A 19,650-nucleotide genomic window follows, 5' to 3' on the forward strand; every position below is an offset into this window, starting at 1 on the left:
CAGCTGCTGAGTCACGTGGACCTGCCTGTCTTGGAGGCCCCTGCTTCTCAGGGCCATCCCTGCCTTCCACTGGGATGGTCAGACTCCAACTGTCAGGGCTCCAAGGCTGGGGCAGCCACTCTCCTTACTGAGGCGGGTTTTGTTCTTTACATGGTAATGCTTTGAGAATCCCAAAACCACCTGTGGGACTTCAACCTCTGGCCCGGCCCTCACCCCAGGCATATTTGCACTCCCAGGCAGAGCTTCCTCATCAAAGGTCACTTTTCCTGCTACAGTTGGGTGTAGCAGCCTCACCGCTGCTCAGGGAGTGGCCCTGTGTGCCTCGTGACCAGCTGTTACTGGGGACATGTTGGGGACCTGCTGACAACAAGTGGCTATACTTTTAGAAAACTCAAAACCCTACTTCAGTGCAGCTGGCATGGCTACCCAGGGAGGGCTGCTAGGTCCTGGCTGCCAAGCCTTTCCCACCTGGGAGGGGGTCCCATCAGCCACTCCCAGATCCACTGTGAGGCCCACTGCAGGCGCTTGTCTTCAGGCACGGGCCAGGACCAGCAAAGTCACCTCCTTTTGGACGAATGTCTGGCTGCCTATGCAACTCATGGGTAGGTATCCATGGGAAAAGACAAAAAAATGGGAAGTCATCAAACCCTTTGAACGGATGGGCACACTGCCAGGAGCTCTAGCCACACCCGCATCCTGCAGGGCCAGGGAAGGCCAGAGCAGGCTGCCCAGCCAGGCAGCTGTGTGAGGAAGGGCCTGAGGGTAAATTGTATGGCAGGCACTGCCCAGGGCAGGGTACATTCACATAGCAAAGGCTCTGATAGGTCCAGAAGCTGGGAAAGCCCTCAAACTGCTCCACTTATCCCAGATACCACAAAATGCATTGCTAACTAACAGTGACACCTATCAACATGCCAGGAGCAAGCATTCCTAAGGATGCCCTGTGGGTACCACTGGGGCAGGGGAGAGAGATGCAGTTGGCGAGGATACCACTGTTATCTAACGGGAAACTGAGGTCTGCCCACAGGGGAAGGCAGAGAATGCCCGCGGCTTTGAAACTGAATGCTAAACACTATTCTCCTGGGTCCCTCCTGTTATTCTTTGCTTGTGTTAGTACACCCAACTGTAGCTGAGCAGGCCCTGGGCTGAAGCCTGATGTCAGAGCTGGGGGTGTGGGGACAGCCACGAGAAGGGCAGCAGTCTCACTTGCAGAGTGCAGCATGCCATCCTGCACTCAGCTGGCGAGCCTGGCACAGGATGTGCTCCTGGCCAGCGTGGGGGACCAGAGTCTCTGCTGGACCCCATGGGGCCTCGCTCTGGAGCACCCAGGACAGGGAGGACACCAACATCCCCAGTCAGTGGGGTGGAGGGGACACCTCCAGCAGAGGCCAGAACGGGATGCCAGGCACAGCGGAGCTTTGTTCTGACGTCCGCCATCGATGGCTGTGCAGACGCTCCATGAATGACACTGTTGTGGTATTTTAAGAAGATTCTACAAATAGCACTAACTTGGAATGGGCCTCAGAGTCAGGCTCATGAATGCCCAAGTCGAGGGCAGGCCAGCCTGGGACCTCCAGCCAGGACAATGGGGCCTCACAGCAGAGGCAGGGCAGGAGGCTGGGTGACCCTGGCCTCTTCCGGGGCTCCACAGCCTCATTTGCCCCAGACTTGCAGGGCCCTCCCCACACAGCCCCATCCTCCCCACCGTCAGTGCCTTCCCAGAAGGTTACTGGCAAGGAGAGGCTCTCTGAATAAAGGGAGGGGGCCGTGACATCCTTTCAGTGCCTGCTACTCCGGATTTCCAGAGACTTCCAGGCTCTGAAGACGCCCGACGAGTCATGGAGGAGGGGGCACAGGAAGGAAGGATGTTCTCAGATTTTCATCAGAAATCACTTTATTAGGAGAAACTCAAAGACCTGTAGTCCCACATTCAAGAAGTACTAATGGAATGCTTTCCAGACAGTCCATTCTGGACACTTGGAAGACAGCCAAGGGAAGAGAAAAGAACATGAATTTTGGAGTTAGTCAGAGGTGGGTTCAAACATAGCTTGACCAGCCACATCCAGGTGGCCTAGGGCAAGTTATTTACGTTTTGGAGCCTTGATATTTTCATCTCTTTAAAACCAAGGGCATTGCACCCCCTCATGGGGACAGCTGAGAACCCAGGGCACAGTGAGCCCTCAGCAAATGTTGGCCTCTCTTCCTCCCTGAGTGAGAGACCACTGATTCAGCACATGAGCATGCTCCACGCATAAAATGGTTCTGTGCTATGGCTGAAAAGCTCAGCAGGCATAGAAGCAACTCCTCTTGACCAAGTGAATCTATAGACATCAGGGCAGGCAGCAGCAGCCTGGTGGGACAACAGAGAACACTGGGGCCTGTGGCAAAGTAGAGAGGCTTACATCTAAACCATTTTGTCCTGTCTGGTACTTGGAAAATGTCTTGAGACAACAGAGGAAAGATCATTTAAGAAAGGGGTGCCTGACCCCACCCCTAGCACATTCTGAACCAGGCTGCAGCCATGGAGTGGCTATGCTCTCCAGCTGTCTCAGAGGTGGCATGGAAGGGTTCGGCTTCCTCCCCACACCCTCATCCCTGCCTTGAGTAACTCTTGTACGTACTGTCTCCACCTCCACCATTTCAAAGGAAGGAAGGGATAGTACTGCTTTGTAAGTGCTATTAGTGACCTTGCACAGTTTTGTGTGCAGAACTTGTGCTCAAGTCACACAGACTAAACTAAAATGAAGTGAGGCGGCCTTGCTCAGAGCCAAGAGCACAGGGATCCCCAGACTCAGGGCTTGTGGGTGGAGTCCCAGCTGGCCTGCTGACATGCTGTGTGGCCTTAGTCAGGTCATTTAGTCTCTTTGGACTAAAAAAAAAAAAAAAAAGATCATCTGGAAAATGAGAAGGCTGAGCCAGGTGATCTCCATGGACCTCTCCTCCAACCCCTCCGAGGCTGTATGTTACTTCTAAAAGTAAGCGCGATGCCATCATTAGCAAGAGGGGTTCAGGATTTGAACAGCAGATGCCCTCCTTGACTCTTCCCTGGGGGCTCTAAACTGGAATAGACCTTGCTTGTTTCTCAAACTGGACTGGAGCAGGATAGAGAGTGGCTGTTTGCAGGTGGGTGACTCCATGCATGGCATGGCAGCCAGGACTTCACCAAGTTAGAAGGTGCTGGTGTCTACAAAGGACCTTGGTTGCCCTGGTCCTCATCAGGAAGATGGTGTGTGGTACTAGTGGACACATATCCTGCACAAGTCCTTCTCTCAGTGCCCTCATGGCACACAGCAGCCCTGAGATGCTGCTCACCCAGCCAGCATGAGACGGAGGCCCAGAGAGCTCAGGCACATACTCAGTGGCACAGCAATAGTCAGGATTTAAGCCCAGGGTGGCCTGACCCCAAGGCCATCCACACTGGCCCTCATTCTGCACCCTCAACTCTCAAGGAGTTGCTGCTTCCTCCACACAAGCCATGCGCCCCAGAGGGTGATGCAGGCCTCTCTCCATCTGACTCTCCCTATTGGTAAATGGAGGAAGCAGAAACAACGTAATCTCAAATATCTCTCCTTGCTCCAAGGTTCAGGGACTCTCTGCTTCCAGAAGTTGTTGATGCATACTGGGTGCTGCTGGAAATCCTCAACAATGGCTCCATAGGGCCCAGGACTCATCATAACAAAGTGGTGCATAAGTCCCCAGCAGAGGATTGGTGCGTGCATGTTGGGCCAGGCATGAATGCACCAGATACTTGATAATGACATCGTTGACTGTTCAAGTCATAATGACTGGACGAAACCCAGGGTGGGGCTGCCTGCTCCTGCATGGCCCTGGTCTGTCAGGGTCAGCACTGAACTGGCTTGTCAAGGTGAGCACTGAGTTAAAAGTCCTCTCTGCCGCTACTGTGGGTTCCCAGGTGGATCTGACTGTGATAGGCTGAAGCACAGCAGTTCCTAACCACCTCCCTCAATTAGCCCCCAGTCTCAACAACAGTCTCAGCAGACGTAGGGGGCAGGGAGGAGGTTGCTCCAGGGACAGGCTCTACCTCAAGAGGAACTCCAGTGGTGAGCAGGCTCCATGCATGACTGATTTTCAGAGAGGAACCTGGCCAGGCTGAAGCCACAAAGGGGAAGTTTGTATCTGACCTTTAACTTCTTCCAAATTGGATAGACTAGGGGATGTCCCAGGCCTTTTTTTGACAGTTTCATTGGCAAATGGCGTATGCTGCTTTTCTTACTGTCTTTTGGTGTTCTCCATTGTTATTTGTCAAAGTGCACACCGGCTTCTCAGTTGTGTAGTATGAACATGAAACAGACACAAGAGTGCAGGCTCTGGTGCCAGATAGCCCATGGGAATCCCAGCTCTGGGTGGCCTTGGGCAGGAAACTCTGCACCTCAATGTCCTCATCTCTAAAACAGGACAATTAATAACGTCCACTTGAGGATTAGTATGAGGAGTAAATGAACTCTACATATAAAGTGCTTAAAACAGGCTTGACACATAATGTTTACGTGTTAAAAATGCTTTTATTTCAACAAAACAATACTGGTCTCATCACTTTTTAGTGTTTTAACCTAAGCCTCAAGCCAAATAATAATCATTTCCATTTTGGGACATTTTCTGTGTGCTAACAGTCTTACACACAGAGGCCAATTTAATTCTTCCCTTAACACAACCTAGTGAGGCATCCCATTTTACAGACAAAGGTATCCCTCTTTGGCTCAGAGAAGCAATGCATCCAAAGGCTGCACAAACAGTAGGTGGCAGAGCCAGAATTCAGAATCGGGTCAGCCCAGCTCCAAACTTCCAGGCCTTCCAACATTTCACACTGCTTCCTTGAGACCAAGCCCTCAGGTACCTTAACCCACCTCCATGTCACCACTTAGCATTTAGATAAAGATTAGGTAAGGGGGACAAGGCCCCATCTAGAGAAGCCTTGAAAACTTGCTCATATACCTTGATATGAATTCATTTCTCAAAGAGTCTCATTCCTAGAGCACTGTAAAAATTTGATCTGTTTTGCAACTTCATAAAAAAGCCACTTTTACAGAGCATTGCTTTTTCTCTCTTTCTCCCCCCTCCTCTTTTTTAATCCCCCATGCTTCCACAGACACTGAGAGAGCATTGTCATATTTGATCTGACTCAGAGCTCACTCTGCAGGAAAAGATCTAATTCCAGGGCATTTGTCAAAAACAGCAGCAATTCCTTAACATTACAGCTGCCTAAAGCTGTGATACCAATTGGGGCAAACAAGAGCTGGCCAAAACTTACAGATCTTGGGAAGGAGATATCCACTAGGGGCTTTGAAAACCTGTGATATAATCCTAGAGATCCAGAAAGCCATATGCATGTGCAGCGCTATGCCATTGTAGAGGAAAGACCTGAGAGGCCCTCTTAGGGCCTCTAAGCAATGGAAGTATGCCCCAACACACACACATACATGTGCAAACACACTCTCATCAAAGGGTAGAAGACTTATTGCTTCAAGACACTTAAGTATATTTCTGACAAATCATTGGCTGACCAATAAACTAACCAAGAGACTTGGGTAACTGCATACAACAGGGAACACAGATTTAATTCAGGAAATTCACTAAACAAAATAGCTACAACAACAACCTGAGGAGGAAGGGTAAATCTGATTTGCAGAGTTGCTACATTATATTATTTACATTGTTCAGGTTTCAACAAAAGATTATAAGATACCCAGGAAAAATAGGTAAGTATGGCTCATACCCACACAAAATAACAGTCCATAGAAACTGTCCTTGACCTAGATGTTATACTTACTAGATAAAGTCTTCAAATCAGCTACTGTAAATATGTTCAAAGAACTAAAGGAAAGTATATCTAAATAATAAAACATAGTGTGACAATGATGTCCCACCAATTACAGAATGTCAATAAAGAAATAAAAATTATAAAAGAAACAAATATAAATTCTGGAGTTTAAAAGTACAATAACTGAAATACATAAATCACTATTTGGGCTTCAACGGCAGATTTGAGCTTATAGAAGAAAAAAGATCTGTGAACTTGAAGATAGATTAATTGAAAATAGCCAGTCTGAGGTGCAGAAACTAAAAAATAATGAAGAAAAATGAACAGAACCTCAGAGATTGATGGGACACCATAAAATGTACCAAAATACACAAAATGAGAGTCCTAGAAGGAGATGGGAGAGAAAAAAGGGTAGAAAGAATATGTAAAGGAATGATGGTTAAAACTTCCCAAATTTGTTGAAAAAAAGAGATTTACACCTAGACATATCATAGTCAAACTGTCCAAAGACAAAGAATCTTGAAAAAAGCAAGAGAAAATACAAGAGATTCTCAATAAAACTAACAGCCGACTTCTCATCAGAAACCATGGAAACCAGAAGGCAATAGAACAACATTTTCAAAATACTGAAAGAGAAAAAAATGCCAGTCAACTAAGAATTCTACATCCAGCAAAACCATTATTCATAAATGGAGAAGACATTCTCAGAGAACTAAAAACCAAGAATATTCATTACTTTGTCCTAGCTGATCAGACCTACAAGAAATCCTAAAGGAAGCCCTTCAGGAAAAATAAAAGGGACGTTAGATGTTCATTGAAATCCTCATTAAGAAATGAAGAGCAGGCCGGGCGCGGTGGCTCAAGCCTGTAATCCCAGCACTTTGGGAGGCCGAGGCGGGCGGATCACAAGGTCAGGAGATCGAGACCACAGTGAAACCCCGTCTCTACTAAAAAATACAAAAAACTAGCCGGGCGCGGTGGTGGGCGCCTGTAGTCCCAGCTACTCAGGAGGCTGAGGCAGGAGAATGGTGGGAACCTGGGAGGCGGAGCTTGCAGTGAGCCGAGATCGCGCCACTGCACTCCAGCCTGGGCAACAGCGTGAGACTCCGTCTCAAAAAAAAAAAAAAAAAAAAAAAAAAAAAAAGAAATGAAGAGCACATATATGATTAAACATAAAAGACAAAATAAATGTATTTTTATAGCTCTTCTATTTAAAAGACAACTGCATAAAACAATACTTACAAAACTCCAATAATTCATAAAGATGTAATTAGTATGACAATAATGGCACAAATGAGTCAGGCAGCAGGGAGCACAAAGTTATATTGGAGCAAACTTTCTGTAAACCAATAAAGTATTAATCTGAACTATATTTTTTTAAATTAAGAGGCTCATTGTAATCCCCAGAATAACCACTAAGAAAATAACTAAAAAAAATACTGTGAAGAAACAATAAGGGAATTATATTGGCATGCTGGAAAATTTCTATTTAACACAAAAAGAAATCAGTAATGGAAAAATAGAACAAAAAAGATATAACATGTATAGAAAACAAATTCCAAAGTGGCTAACATAAATCTGTATTATCAGTACTTACATTAAATATAAATGGAACAAATACTCCAACAAAAAGGCAAAGATTGGCCAATAAATTTTTAAAATAATCAAACCATTACTGCTTATAAGAGACATATTACATTTAAAAACACAAGTAGGTTGAAAGTAAAATGACGAGAAAAGATATACCATAAAAACAATACCCAAAAGAGATCTAGAGTTGGTATACAAATATCAGTCAAAATTGACTTTAAAACAAAAATGTTACTGGACACAAAGAGGATGAATATTTTATAATGACAAAAGAGTAGTTGCAGAAAGAAGATAATACAATTATAAACATATATGACCCTATAAACAGAATCCCATAATTCACATGAAAAAATAAACAGAACTGAGGAGATTTTAATAATTGTTGGAGACTTCGATATCCTACTTTCAAAAATAAAACTAGGCAGAACATCAACAAGGAAACAGAAGACTTGAACAACATAAGGAATCAAGCAGACCTAACATACAACTGTAGAATGCTCCACCTTATAACAGCAGCATGCACATTCTTCTCAAATGCACACAGAACATATTTGAGGATAGACCATTTACTGAATCATAAAGTAAGCCTTAAAAATGTTTAAGGATTAACCAAAACAAAGTTTGAAAGTCTATTCACTGACTACCAAGGAATGAAATTAGAAATCAATGAAAAAGGACATTTGAGAAATTCACAAATATGTGGAAACTGAACAACTCCCTTCTAAATACTCAAAGAAGCTGATTACAGTGGCATCTGTGCTAGCATCTTTGGGTACTTAGGGTGAGTTGGGACGTGCAGTCCCAACTATTCAAGAGGCTGAAGCAGGAGGATCGCTTGAGCCCAGGAGTTAGATGCAGCAGGTAGCTATGACTGCTGACTGCAGTTAGCAGTTAGCTATGCCACTGCATTCCAGCCTCCATGACAGAGCAAGACCTTAACTCAAAAAACAGAACAAAAAAACTAGAAAAATAGGAAAAATTTAAAAATCAATAAAAACAAAAGTTGGTTCTTTGAAAAAACTACCAAGTTTGACAAACTTTAGCTAGACTGACCAAGAAAAAAAGAAAATTATTAAGATCAGGAATGACATAGGGAACATCACTACCAAACTTACAGAATAAAAAAGATTGTAAGGGATAATATGAAAAAGAGTTTGTGGCCAGGTACCATGGCTCACACCTGTAATCCCAGCACTTTGGGAGGCCAAGACAGGAGGATTGCTTGAGGTTAGAAGTTTGAGACCAGCTTGGGCAACACAGTGAGATCCCATCTCTAAACTTTTTTAAATTAAAAATTAGCCAGGTGTGGTGGTATGTGCTTAACTCCCACCTACTTGGGAGGCTGAGGCAGGAGGATTGCTGGAGCCCAGAGGTTCGAAGCTACAGTAAGCCATGATCGTACCACTGGACTCCAGCCTGGGTGACAGAGCAAGACCCTGTCTCAGAAATGAATAAATAAATAAACAAAACCCATAACTGTTTGCCAACAAATTAGATGACTTAGATAAAGGAGACAAATTCCTAGAAAGGCACAAACTACCAAAACCAACTGAAAAAGAAATTTAAAATCTGTATTACTGAACATTTTAAGAATTAATACCAAATGTTCACAAACTCTTTCAAGAAACAGAAGAGAGGGAACAGTTCTCAATTCCTCCTATGCAGCCAGTAGTCCTCTGATATCAAAAACCAAGACCACAGACCAATATCTCTTATAAATACAGACCAATGTCTTTTATAAATACAGATACAAGACTACAGACCAATATCTCTTATAAATACAGTACAAAAATCCTCAAGAAAAACTAGCAAAATACAATCCAAATCTACTGATGAATGGATAAACAAAATGTGGTATATTCATACTATGGAATATTAGTCTTAAAAAGGAATGAAGTAGCCATACATATATGAACCTTGAAAACATCATGCTAAGTGAAAGAAGTTAATCACAAAAATACAACATATTTATTATATGAAAATAGTTTCATGGTTGTCTAGGCTGCAGGGCTGGGGACAAGGGAATACGGAGAGGGTTGTCTCTGGAATGAGACGTGACTACTAATGGGCATGGGGTTTCTTTCCGGGGTGATGACAATGTTCTAAAATTAGACTTTGGTGATAGTTACAGAACTCTGTGACTATATTAAAAACTGCTGAATTGTATAAATTCAAATTCAATTCAATTGAACTAATTTCTATAATACACAAAATACACCTCAATACAGCTATTTAAAAGAGTCCAGTGATAGGATGTTTAGGAGAAGAGCCAGCAAAAGACAACTTAGGCAGGATGAGCATTAGCTACATAGCTAGCTGGGGGTGGGCGATAGGCAGAGATATTTTAGGGGTTCATTCCATTGAGATATTCCCCATTTTGGTTCCAGGATTCCTGAAGGAGGGTCCCCTACAGGTACAAGGACCACAGAGTAACAAGATGAGAAAACACACCTCCAAGCCTGTTCTTCCTCCTCCCTTCAGGAGTTCAGGCCTCTGAAGCTCTCCGGGAGGCTTGCTGCCCTAAGGGCCGAGGTCAGGGATTTAGGGCTTCCCCAGGATTGGTTCGTCTCTGGAGCCATAAGAGCCAACCCCCTAACCCTGGAGCCCAGTAGCGTTGACCCTGTTGAGCCCCCATCCTCCAGCTGAAAGGCCACAGGACTCATCTCCAAGCAGGTAGGAGGGGGCGCCAGGACTTCTCGTGTCCTGTTGCTAGGTGCAAACAGCAGTTCTGGGTTTCCTTGGGGAAACATCAAGGTTTAAGCCACTAGGGACCTAGAGATCATCGAGTCACGCCTGTTTCCCTCTTTCCAGATAAAGAAACTAAAGAAACTGAGGTTCTGAGTGGCAGGGAGCTGGGACGACTGCTGGGCTTTCTGACAGTCTTGAGGCCTGCATGCCTGTCCCCATTACAGGTGGGAGGGCAGAGGCTCAGAGGGGTGAAGGGGAGGCCTGGCCAGGAAATGAAACCAAATTTCTCTGCTGGATGCTGGTTCCCTTTCTGAAAAACCCCCAGGGCTGCTGTGCAGGACACCGAGTGGAGAAGAAGTCACAAAGAGCGGCCCTTCTCAGAAATGGAGTGGGGCCAGAAGCCTCGAGGCTCAGTCTCCTGAGCATGGCCTGCAGGATGGCAAGGCTCGACCACATCCCAGCATGTGGTTCCAGGCCTCACATCTGTCCATGTCAGCCCACCACTGCCTTCAAAATCAAGTCAGACATGAGGGCTGCCACTTCGCCTGGCCCCTGCAGCCTTCCCAGCAGCAAGCATAAGACAGAGTCTGCCCTGGCCTTCAGGGAGCTTCTGACTCACTTAGTGAGGGAACAGATTGTGCAAAGTAATGACACATGTATATTTACACATTATGGTAAGTGTTTTAAAGGAAAAATACACAATGGCAAGTGAGCAAATAACAGGGGTCAGAAAAGGCCTCTCAGGAAATAGTGACACTTAGGCCCAGACAAACGAGGAGCAAGGTGACTTCAGGCAGAGAGAAATGAGGAAAGCAAAAGCAGGCCACGTGTGAGAGGAGGATGGGGATGTGGGGAGCTGGAGACCACAAGGCCGGCAGTGAATGGCACTGAGAATCAACTGTCACTGCTGCTGGAACCACTGAGCATGCATAAGTAGGGAGCAGTGAGACCCCACAGGTGACCTGCACAGACACACTGGCTACTGGAGAAGGGACTGGAGTTGGGGAGGGTCCACGTGGGAGAGGCCACTGCAGCAGATGGGGCCGCAGGTGCTGGCACAGCATAGAGACAGCAGAAAGATTCAAGTGCACTTGGAAATAGAACTGGCAGGACATGGGGATGGCAAATTGGAGAAGGAAGAAATTGAGAGTTCAGTTTTAGCCCGATTAGCTTTGGCCAATCTGTAGCCCAGGAGACATCCAATGGAGATGTCCAGGGGCCAGAGGCCTGAGCCAGGAAAATGACTGAAGATTCTGATGAGTTTGCCAGCCAGAGGGCCGAACAAGCAAGCAAGGAACATCAGAATGTGCAGGCTCCAGGGGACAGGAGCAGAGACAGAATGGGAGAGCAGGAGGTAGCCACTGTGCTGGCCTGAGGACTGTGGTTCCCTGAATGCTGCAGCGGAACAGCAAAACCGGTCCTATCACCCAGTCAGTGACAGCCATGCCTCCTGCCCTCTTCCTCCAAGCACAGAGCAGGGCACTCTGTCCACTCATCTTGCACCAGACCAGCAGCAGCATTCCTGCCCAGGCCCACTGGCCTCTGTACCCTGGCTACTGAGCACCCCAGTGAGCCCATGCCTGGCAGAGCCTATACTTTGTTCACTAGCAAAGGGCCACAGGGCCTGCAGGAACCCATGCCCAGAGCTCATCTATTACAATGCAGTGATAAACACAGTGAACTGCCACCAGGATCTGCTGGGTGTTGGGTGACCCAACAATAGGCTGGGTCGAACCAGCAGGTGAGCTCGATGGCTTCCTGTCTCTGCCCATACTCTGCTCTTGCTAGTGTTCACAAGTACAGATTTTGTGCCAGTGTGGTGCCAGGCCACATAGGTGACAAGGTGATCACAAGCGGCAGACCCAGGCTCACCGCACCAAAGGGAATGAAATGAACTGGACCTGATGTCTGGGGCTCAGAGGTGGCAGAGGCCACCTGCCCAAGCTCAGCTGCCCTCAGGCCCATTTGATGGCATCTTGAGAGGAAGTGGTGTGGTGTGGAGACCAGAGAGATCCAGGCTGCGTGGTCTGGGGAGCCTGGGAGGGGGAAGGGGGAACACAGTGCCACCAAGGCTGGGAAGCTGAGCCTTTTCTGCAGCCAGTGTGGGGCCAAAGTGGGGTTTGAGGAGGACCATAGTGTCACCAGAGCTGTGGATAGATGCCGGCTTGGGCAGTGGACTAGAAGGGGCAAGGGTGAACACAGGATGGCCAGCCAGAAGCAGTGCAATCAAGGTGATAAGTCGACGAGGGAATGCACAGGTGCTGCGGTGGCCTTGAAGGCAGGAGCACAGGAGCCAGCAGCCTTTGGTTGTGAGAAATGAAGAAGAGGGCAGGGTCGAGAGCCAGGAAAGCAGGAGAAGCGGCAGTGGGAGTGCAGGACCACACCGGAGTCTGATGAGGGGCTCTGGATCTGCAGGCCACAGACAGGCTCTGCAAAGCATGGAGGGGGAATTTCGGGGACATTTGTTTAGGGGCAAGCACAGTCATCAGGGCCTCGAGGGAGACAGCTCAGAAGGTGAACAAATTGACAGCCAAAAGCCGGCAGGGCAGGGCTGCCTTCAGCCCTAGTTCTGCTGTTCCGCTGCATCATTCGGGAGCCACAGTCCTCAGGCAGCCCTCAGCAGCCCAGGAGGGGCCTAAGGGGGAGTAGGCTCAGAGGTGCTCAGAGCGTCAGGACTGGTCACCTGGTCCAGTGCAGATGACCTCATTCAAGGCAGAGCCTGACAGCGGGGCCAGGATGAGTGGGAAGGAGGACAAAGGGGAGTCAGGGCTGGGCACGCTGTTCCCTGGTGCTGGGAATGGAGGGGAGGAACAATAGGCAGGGCTTATGGAGCATAGAGGGGGACAAGGAATTGGCCTTGTTGGTTTCATTTTTGAATTTTTGGATGACCAACTCAGACAGGTTTATGGGCTGACAGGAGTTGATGGGAGGGAGGGTGAGGATGTCGGGAAGAGCACAGGACCTCGTCATGGGCAAAACCCCAGAATGCAAGGGACAGCTGCTACTGCTGAGAGCAGCGCGAAGGATGAGGGGCGAAGAGCTCCAGAGGCAGCTGGAGATGAAGCGGTGGCAGAGAATAAGCGCGTGTCAGGATCTAAGGGCCTACCAGTCCGCTCCTGCCCCTCGCCATCCTGGAACAAAAGCTGATTCCATGTTGTGCTCCAGTACCACCTTCTTCCTCCAAATCTCCACCTTGGGTAACAATGCAAAGCTGAAGAAAATGAAATTTGCCACCAGACAGACCCATCACAGAGCTCTAAATACAGATGCATCTGGAAACATGCCCCAGAAACAATACCCTCAGAGTTCAGACAAGTACATGGGCCCTCTGCTTTTAGGGGAGGCTCATCCTCTACAAATCAGATCCTGCTCACTGACCTTTCAGCTTTTTGGGAGCATCTGGAACCCAGGAGTTCTCTATGTGTGACAACCTGTCTTGCATATGATATTAAGTGGGATTAACGCCACAGCATATCATACCCTTTCCCCCCGAAAAAGGCACGCAACAATCCCTCCCCAGACCCACTGTGCCCACCTGCAGCTTTGCAGCCAGCAGGAGATCAAGGAGCTTCTGGATAAAGCCCAGGATTTGGGTTTTAAATGCACGATAATGACACCTACTAATGTGGCTCTGGCTCTTGATATATTTTTGCTGCTCTCTTCATGAGATTATAGAATATTTGAGCTTTTCTACTTTATCAAGTAGATTTTTACACAGGGACAAACATGCAAAAATGTTCTGTTGTAAGAGTTTGATTCAGAAACATCCAAGAATGAAATCAATAAGAACAATTGTCTTAGCTGTTGCTTTAATTGAAATGATATCAATGATTAATGGACTCTCTAAATGTACATACACATCTCTAGGCTAGAGAGTCAGATAGCTCCTTAGGTGGGTGGCAAGAGCTAAACACACATGGATACATACACAGACATACTGTGTTACTGCTATTACAACTGAACAGTTTAATGTCCAAAGCAGCGTTTCTCAAAGTGTGTCCACACATATGGGTGCCGTGAAATGTTCTATGAAAAGAAGGTTCCTCAGGCAAAGGTGTGGAGGCCATACCTACAATCCACCTGACTTAGCGGGCACAACTGTGCCAGTGTGGCAAAGGCTCTGTTTGCTGTGAAAAATCCTCCAAACTTTCATAATTCCTGATGTCTAAGATTATTTGACCAAATAACCCCTACCGTGTTTATTGCAGAACTAATTGTGAACAATGGTTCAGACTGTCCACCACTCAGCCAGCCTGGCCACAAGGGTTCAAATTTGTTAAGTGAGCCTGCAGCATTTAAACCCTTGGAGATTTTGTACACTAAGAGATCAAACATCTGTCTTCCTTGAACCACAGACTCTCCAACAATTGCATGGGTTCTCTCCTCCCTGCCAGGCAGTGGCTGGTCATCCACTCTGGCACCACAGTGCTCCCCACACACTTGGCCAGTTTGGCTAACTTCCATGGGCTGCAGAACCTTGTAGGCACTTCAGACTCAGTGCCTACTCCCAGGCTGCTGTGGCCAGCCGTCTCTCGGGTGGGTGGGAGGGTAGGGCCAAGCTGGGGAACACTCCTGGACCAGGCTTGTTCCTTATCTGGATTGGTGAAGCCAGCAGCTGGCCTTGGGGGTCCACAGCTCCAGAGGACAGACCTAAGAAAGAGGAGGTGCCCCTGGCTTCTGGGGCTGCTTAATGAGTCTATGTCCTCCCTAACCAAGACTTTGTAAACCCACCCTTGCTTTTGGGACACCCTTTGCCATGTTTACTGAGGAGGGGTCAGGAGAGACTAAAGCTGCTTGTCCAGGCCCTGGCTGGGGTGAAATCCTGGGCTCTGACCTGCCCTCGGGGAGCATGCAGCAAGACATTGCCCTCTGAATCCTACTGCAGCCCTAGCTATTGTCATAGTGAAGACACCACACACAGGGCTCTTGGCCCCTGCTTCCAAGAATGAAGCTTCATGTGCAAAATTCTTTTTCATTCTTTCTACAATCAGAAGTCGAGAAAACTGTTGCTTTGGGACAATGAGAACCTTGCAACTACAGCACTCATATTTTTCACTTGGTTTTGGTTGCAAAGAGGCTCAACCACAGATCCTACCTGATGGCCAGATTACCTGGGCTCCATTTTCCCTTGACCTGTCTACTTCCTGTGTAAATGTAAGGTCCTGTTTAGGTTTTTAAATAGTTAAGTATTATACATGCTATAAGCTACTTCAAACCCTTTGTGAAACCAGCCTGTACATTCTCACCCGGACAAGGTCGAAAGCTGTCTGACCTTTTCTGTATCTGGATGCAGAATACACTTATCGGAGGAAGGAAGACCTGGTGCTCATTCTAGCAGAGCCTGCCTTACCCTATATAGTTTACAGGCAAGGCTTCCCAGACTCACCTGGCCGTAGAAGTCACTTGGGGAACTCCTTAAACACACAGTTTCCCAAGGCCTTCCCCAGAGCCTATCCAGCAGGCCAGGGTGGGGCCTGGGAATCTGCATGCTTAATAAGCGCGGCAGGTGAGTGTTAGGGTCAAGTGAGTTTAGGGAGCGCTGCAGGAAAGGCATGCACCACTATGTCCCCAACGATCAACAGGGATCATTTCAGTCAGTCAAGGGTTAAGTCGGCTGGGCCCCAGATCCCCCGGGAGGCCGGACCTCCGGCGGCCGCCAACGTCCTAAGCGTGTTTCTGGGCTTTGGGCCCTCTCCAAGACTGCTGCATTCCTCAAGCAGCTCTGCTCGCAGGTTCCGCCGCGACTTTTGGAAAACTCTGAGTCAGGGCCCCACCGTCCAAGTTTGTGACAGAGGCGGGCGAGAATGAATGGTTCCTCTCCCGGCGGTTAAGCCGCAGGGGCGGCGCAGGGCGCGGACCGGGCTCGCAGTGCAGAGACCTGCAGGCGGATCTGGGCGCCGGGGGTTCCTCCGCCCAGGCCGTGGACTTGGCGGACCTGCAGCCGGCGCCGCGGCCAGCCCCGGGCCCTGAAGGGCGGACCCTCCCCTCGGCTTTACCCACTCCCGCGCAGGGGCCGGACCCCACCCCCACTCCCAGATGGGGACCGAGGAGCCCCGGGATGCGCCTCCGCGCCCCGAGTCAGGAGGAGGCTCCCCTTCCAAAGTTAGGAGACTCAGCGGAGCAGCAGCCGCACCTAAGCCGTTTCCAAAGCTGAGGCAGGTGCGGGCGGCCCTGGACACCCGGTGGCGAGTCCCCGAGGCGGGGCTGGCAGCCTCTGGCGGCGGCCACAGGGAGCGAGGCGCACGTGCGCGCCAGAGTTACCTTTGGGCGCTCGCAGGTGTCCTCTCCAGTCCTTGCAGCAGCACAGCCCCATGGCAGCCGCCCGCAGCGCCGCCGCTGGGCTCCTCTCCCCGCCTGCCGCCTGCGCCCCTGGGCGGCGCGGCCGAGGTCCGGCCCACGGGCAGTGCCCAGCCGGGCGCAGGGTGCGCGGGGCCGCCGGCCCGCGGCTCCCGGGCCCTCACACTCCACCGCGGCCCCGCGCCGCGGGCATCCCGGCCTCCGGGCAGACCCTGCTAATCAATACGAGAACGCGCAGATCGCGCCCGCCGCGCCGCTGCCCGCTTTTATCTCCGCGCGCCGGGGCGGCCCCGCGCCGCTCCCTGCCCTCGCCGGCGCCCTCCCCACGGCCCGTTACTCTCCCGGGGTGCCGGGCCGCGCTCTCGCCCAGGAGCCGCCAGGGGGCGCCGCGGAGCCGGGGCTGCCTCCGTTTCCCTGGGAGCCAAGCAGGCGTTGGGGGCCACACTGGCCTGGCCTCCCCGCGCAGAATCGGAAGAAGGGGCGCCCTCGCTGTGCAAGGGAGACTCCCCCGCCAGCATCCTCTGGGCAGTCATATCAAGGATGACTTGGTCGGGGTGTTCAGGACCACTGAGCTCTCAGTTTCCCAGCTCACCTTTACTGTGCAGTAGTAGGAAGAGGGAGTGTTTGCCCAGGCTACCCTCAAACCTGGCGGGCTACCTGTGAGCTGTGTGACTTTGGATAAGTCATCTCCCTTCTGAAACTGTTTCCTCACCTGAAAAGTGAGGGAAATGATAGCGGTTCAGATGCTACTTAGCACAAATTAAGAATTAAGTTATTCAAACTCTTTCTGTGCCCAGTTTCCCCACCTATAAAACAGAGAAGATAACAGAAACTGCTTCACCGGATGGTCGTGGCAATTAAATGAGTTGATATATGCAAGGACTTAGAACCCAAGTGGCCTGTAGCTAAGTGTTCTGCAAGTGTGAGCTATCGTCATTATCAAGTCTTGGTGAGGATTTGGGCACTTTTTCATGAGAGTGTGTTTGGTGCAATCACCTTGGAAGGTAACATGGAAGCTGCTTTATTAAAACTAAAAATGCTGATGCCCTGGGAGCAAGCTGTCTTATTTCTTCATATGTACCACATGGAAATGTGTGCCCACATGCCCAGGAAAGTCTATAGAAGGTTATTCATGGCAGCCTTGCTTGTGGTTGCAAACAGTTGGAACCACCAAAATGTTCATCAGTAAAAGAATTATTGGCCAGGCCTGATGGCTCCTGCTTAGGATCCCAGTACTTTAGGAGGCCAAAGTAGGTGGATCACTTGAGCCCAGGAGTTTGAGACCAGCCTGGGCAACAGGGTGAAATCCCTTCTCTTCTAAAAATACAAAAATTAGCAGTGCATGGTAGCGCACACCTGTAATTGCAACTACTCAGGAGGCTGAGGCACGATAATCACTTGAACTCAGGAGGTGACGGTTGCAGTGAGCCGAGACTGGGCCACCACACTCAAGCCTGGGTGACAGAGTGAGACTCTGTCTCAAAACAAACAAACAAATGAAAGAATTATCAAATACGTTGAAATTTTCATAAGATGGTATATGATATAAAAGGAGAGTGCTATGGCTGAATGTGTGAGATGTATGGATTCATGGCACTTATGTAAAACACATACCCATACTCACAAAATATTACTATAGTGTTCACTTTATGCCATGTTCTGTTCTAGGCCCTTGGGCCTAGAAAAATATATGGGAGGAAAACAGGAAAACAGAAGTGGTTCCCTTTGGGGAGAGGGTGGAACAAGAATGGAGTAAAGTGGGTGTCAAGAGACTTTGGCTTTTTCATAATGGCCTCATTCTGTAAAAGGAAAACATAATCCTGTATTATTGTGTAACTAAATAATCAATTTACTTTGACTGAAATAATTATGTTTTTAAGTGTTTGGCACAGAGTAGGCTTCTTCATGTAAGGTTCTTTGTCACCCCCCAGTTCCTAGGATCTGTTCTTGACCCTGAAGCAGGGCTGTGGTCCAGCTCTGATGGCCTTGACTTGAGTGGAATTTTCTCCCTCCCTCCCTACCACAATTCCATTTGGGGAGAACAGAGGTGGTCTCAGAGGAGAATCTCAGTAAGGGCAGGCTGGAAAGCAGAGGCTGCCCAAGGCACGGAACAGAAGAGTTAAATAAATGTGGGGGCAGGAAAGAATGACTTAGAGCAGGGAAGAGGTTTTCCCGGGAGTTAAGTCTTCATTCAAAGGAGAGATTAACAACAGCGGGGCAGATTTCTGCCTCCCTCCCTCTCCTTTAACTCCTCAGAAAGACCAGGGTGAGGCTTTGGGGAGAGAGAAGGGTTGTCCTGCATTAGATCCGGAAAGAAAGATGTTTCCACTTCATGACATGTAGGCGGGGGTTACAAAGAGAGAGTAACTGAGAAAAAACAGAGAGACCTGACTTCTGGTTGCTGCCAAGTCATTTTAAACAGTTTTAGCACCAGGCAAGATCACTTAGTCACAGCGGGCTTAATGAGGCCCCAGGAATTCCAAGCTAGAGCTCCCTGCATTCAGGGAGAGCATCTGCGGGGAGCGAGCCCCTCGGGTGATTGTCCAACGGCCAAGTCCTACATTTGGAAAGCAAGATTTAAAAGAAAACATCACAGCGGCCATTGTGGGCCGCTTGTTTATCTTTCTAAGAGGAAGTAGCAAAGCAGGATCGTTTCAAATGAGCCTATTATAAAGGGTCAACGTCCCTATTGAACAGTTTAAATATATTTTGGGATACTCGACTTTTCAAAGTGGCTTTAAATATCAACTCCCAAGGCAGTTCAGTAGACAAATAGGAAGGCAAGGGCTTCTTGTTTTATTGCCTTTGGTTTCACACACTTTAATTCCTAATTACACATTATCTTTTTATGGTTTTTTAGTTGTGTGTTCTTCCTCAAGGGGGAAGGAAAATAACATGCACTATATGTTTCCCACCATGTGCCAGGCAACTCACAAAGGTTATCTCAGTTAACCACAGGACAACCGCATGAAGCAGATGCCATGAGATTCAATTTACAAAGGAAGAAACCAATGTTCAGAAAGGTGAAGAGACTTCCCCGAGACCAATGAGGTAGTAAGTGGCAGAGCCAAGATGGATGGGTGGATGAATGGATGGGTGCATGGATGGATGGATGGGTGGATAGATGGGTAAATGGATGGATGGATGGATGGATGGATGGATGGATGGATGGATGGATGGAGAAATTGATATTTGGATGGAGGTGTAGGTAGGTGAATAGATGGATGGATGGGTGGATGGTTGGTTGAATGGAGGTGTGGATAGGTGAATAGATGAATGGATGGGTGGATAGATGG

General features: G+C 48.5%; 1 protein-coding gene across 30 annotated transcripts in view; it reads right to left on the reverse strand.

Moving 5' to 3' along the window:
• Positions 1–19,650, reverse strand: part of LOC105486660 (Rho GTPase activating protein 22) — a 210,764-nt gene that overhangs the window by 63,722 nt on the left and 127,392 nt on the right. The window contains exon 1 of one of the 30 annotated variants that reach the window (XM_011749649.3): positions 16,319–16,413. The exons of 28 other annotated variants lie outside the window; for them this stretch is intronic. In XM_011749649.3, the coding sequence (XP_011747951.2) occupies positions 16,319–16,370 (52 nt within the window). In that variant the 5' untranslated portion in view covers positions 16,371–16,413. Of the gene's footprint in view, positions 1–16,318; positions 17,067–19,650 lie in introns of those variants that run through there. One more of the 30 variants, XM_071069956.1, reaches the window with a different exon arrangement.

The sequence above is a fragment of the Macaca nemestrina genome, chromosome 9 (assembly GCF_043159975.1).
Source record: "Macaca nemestrina isolate mMacNem1 chromosome 9, mMacNem.hap1, whole genome shotgun sequence".
Lineage (NCBI taxonomy): Eukaryota > Metazoa > Chordata > Mammalia > Primates > Cercopithecidae > Macaca > Macaca nemestrina.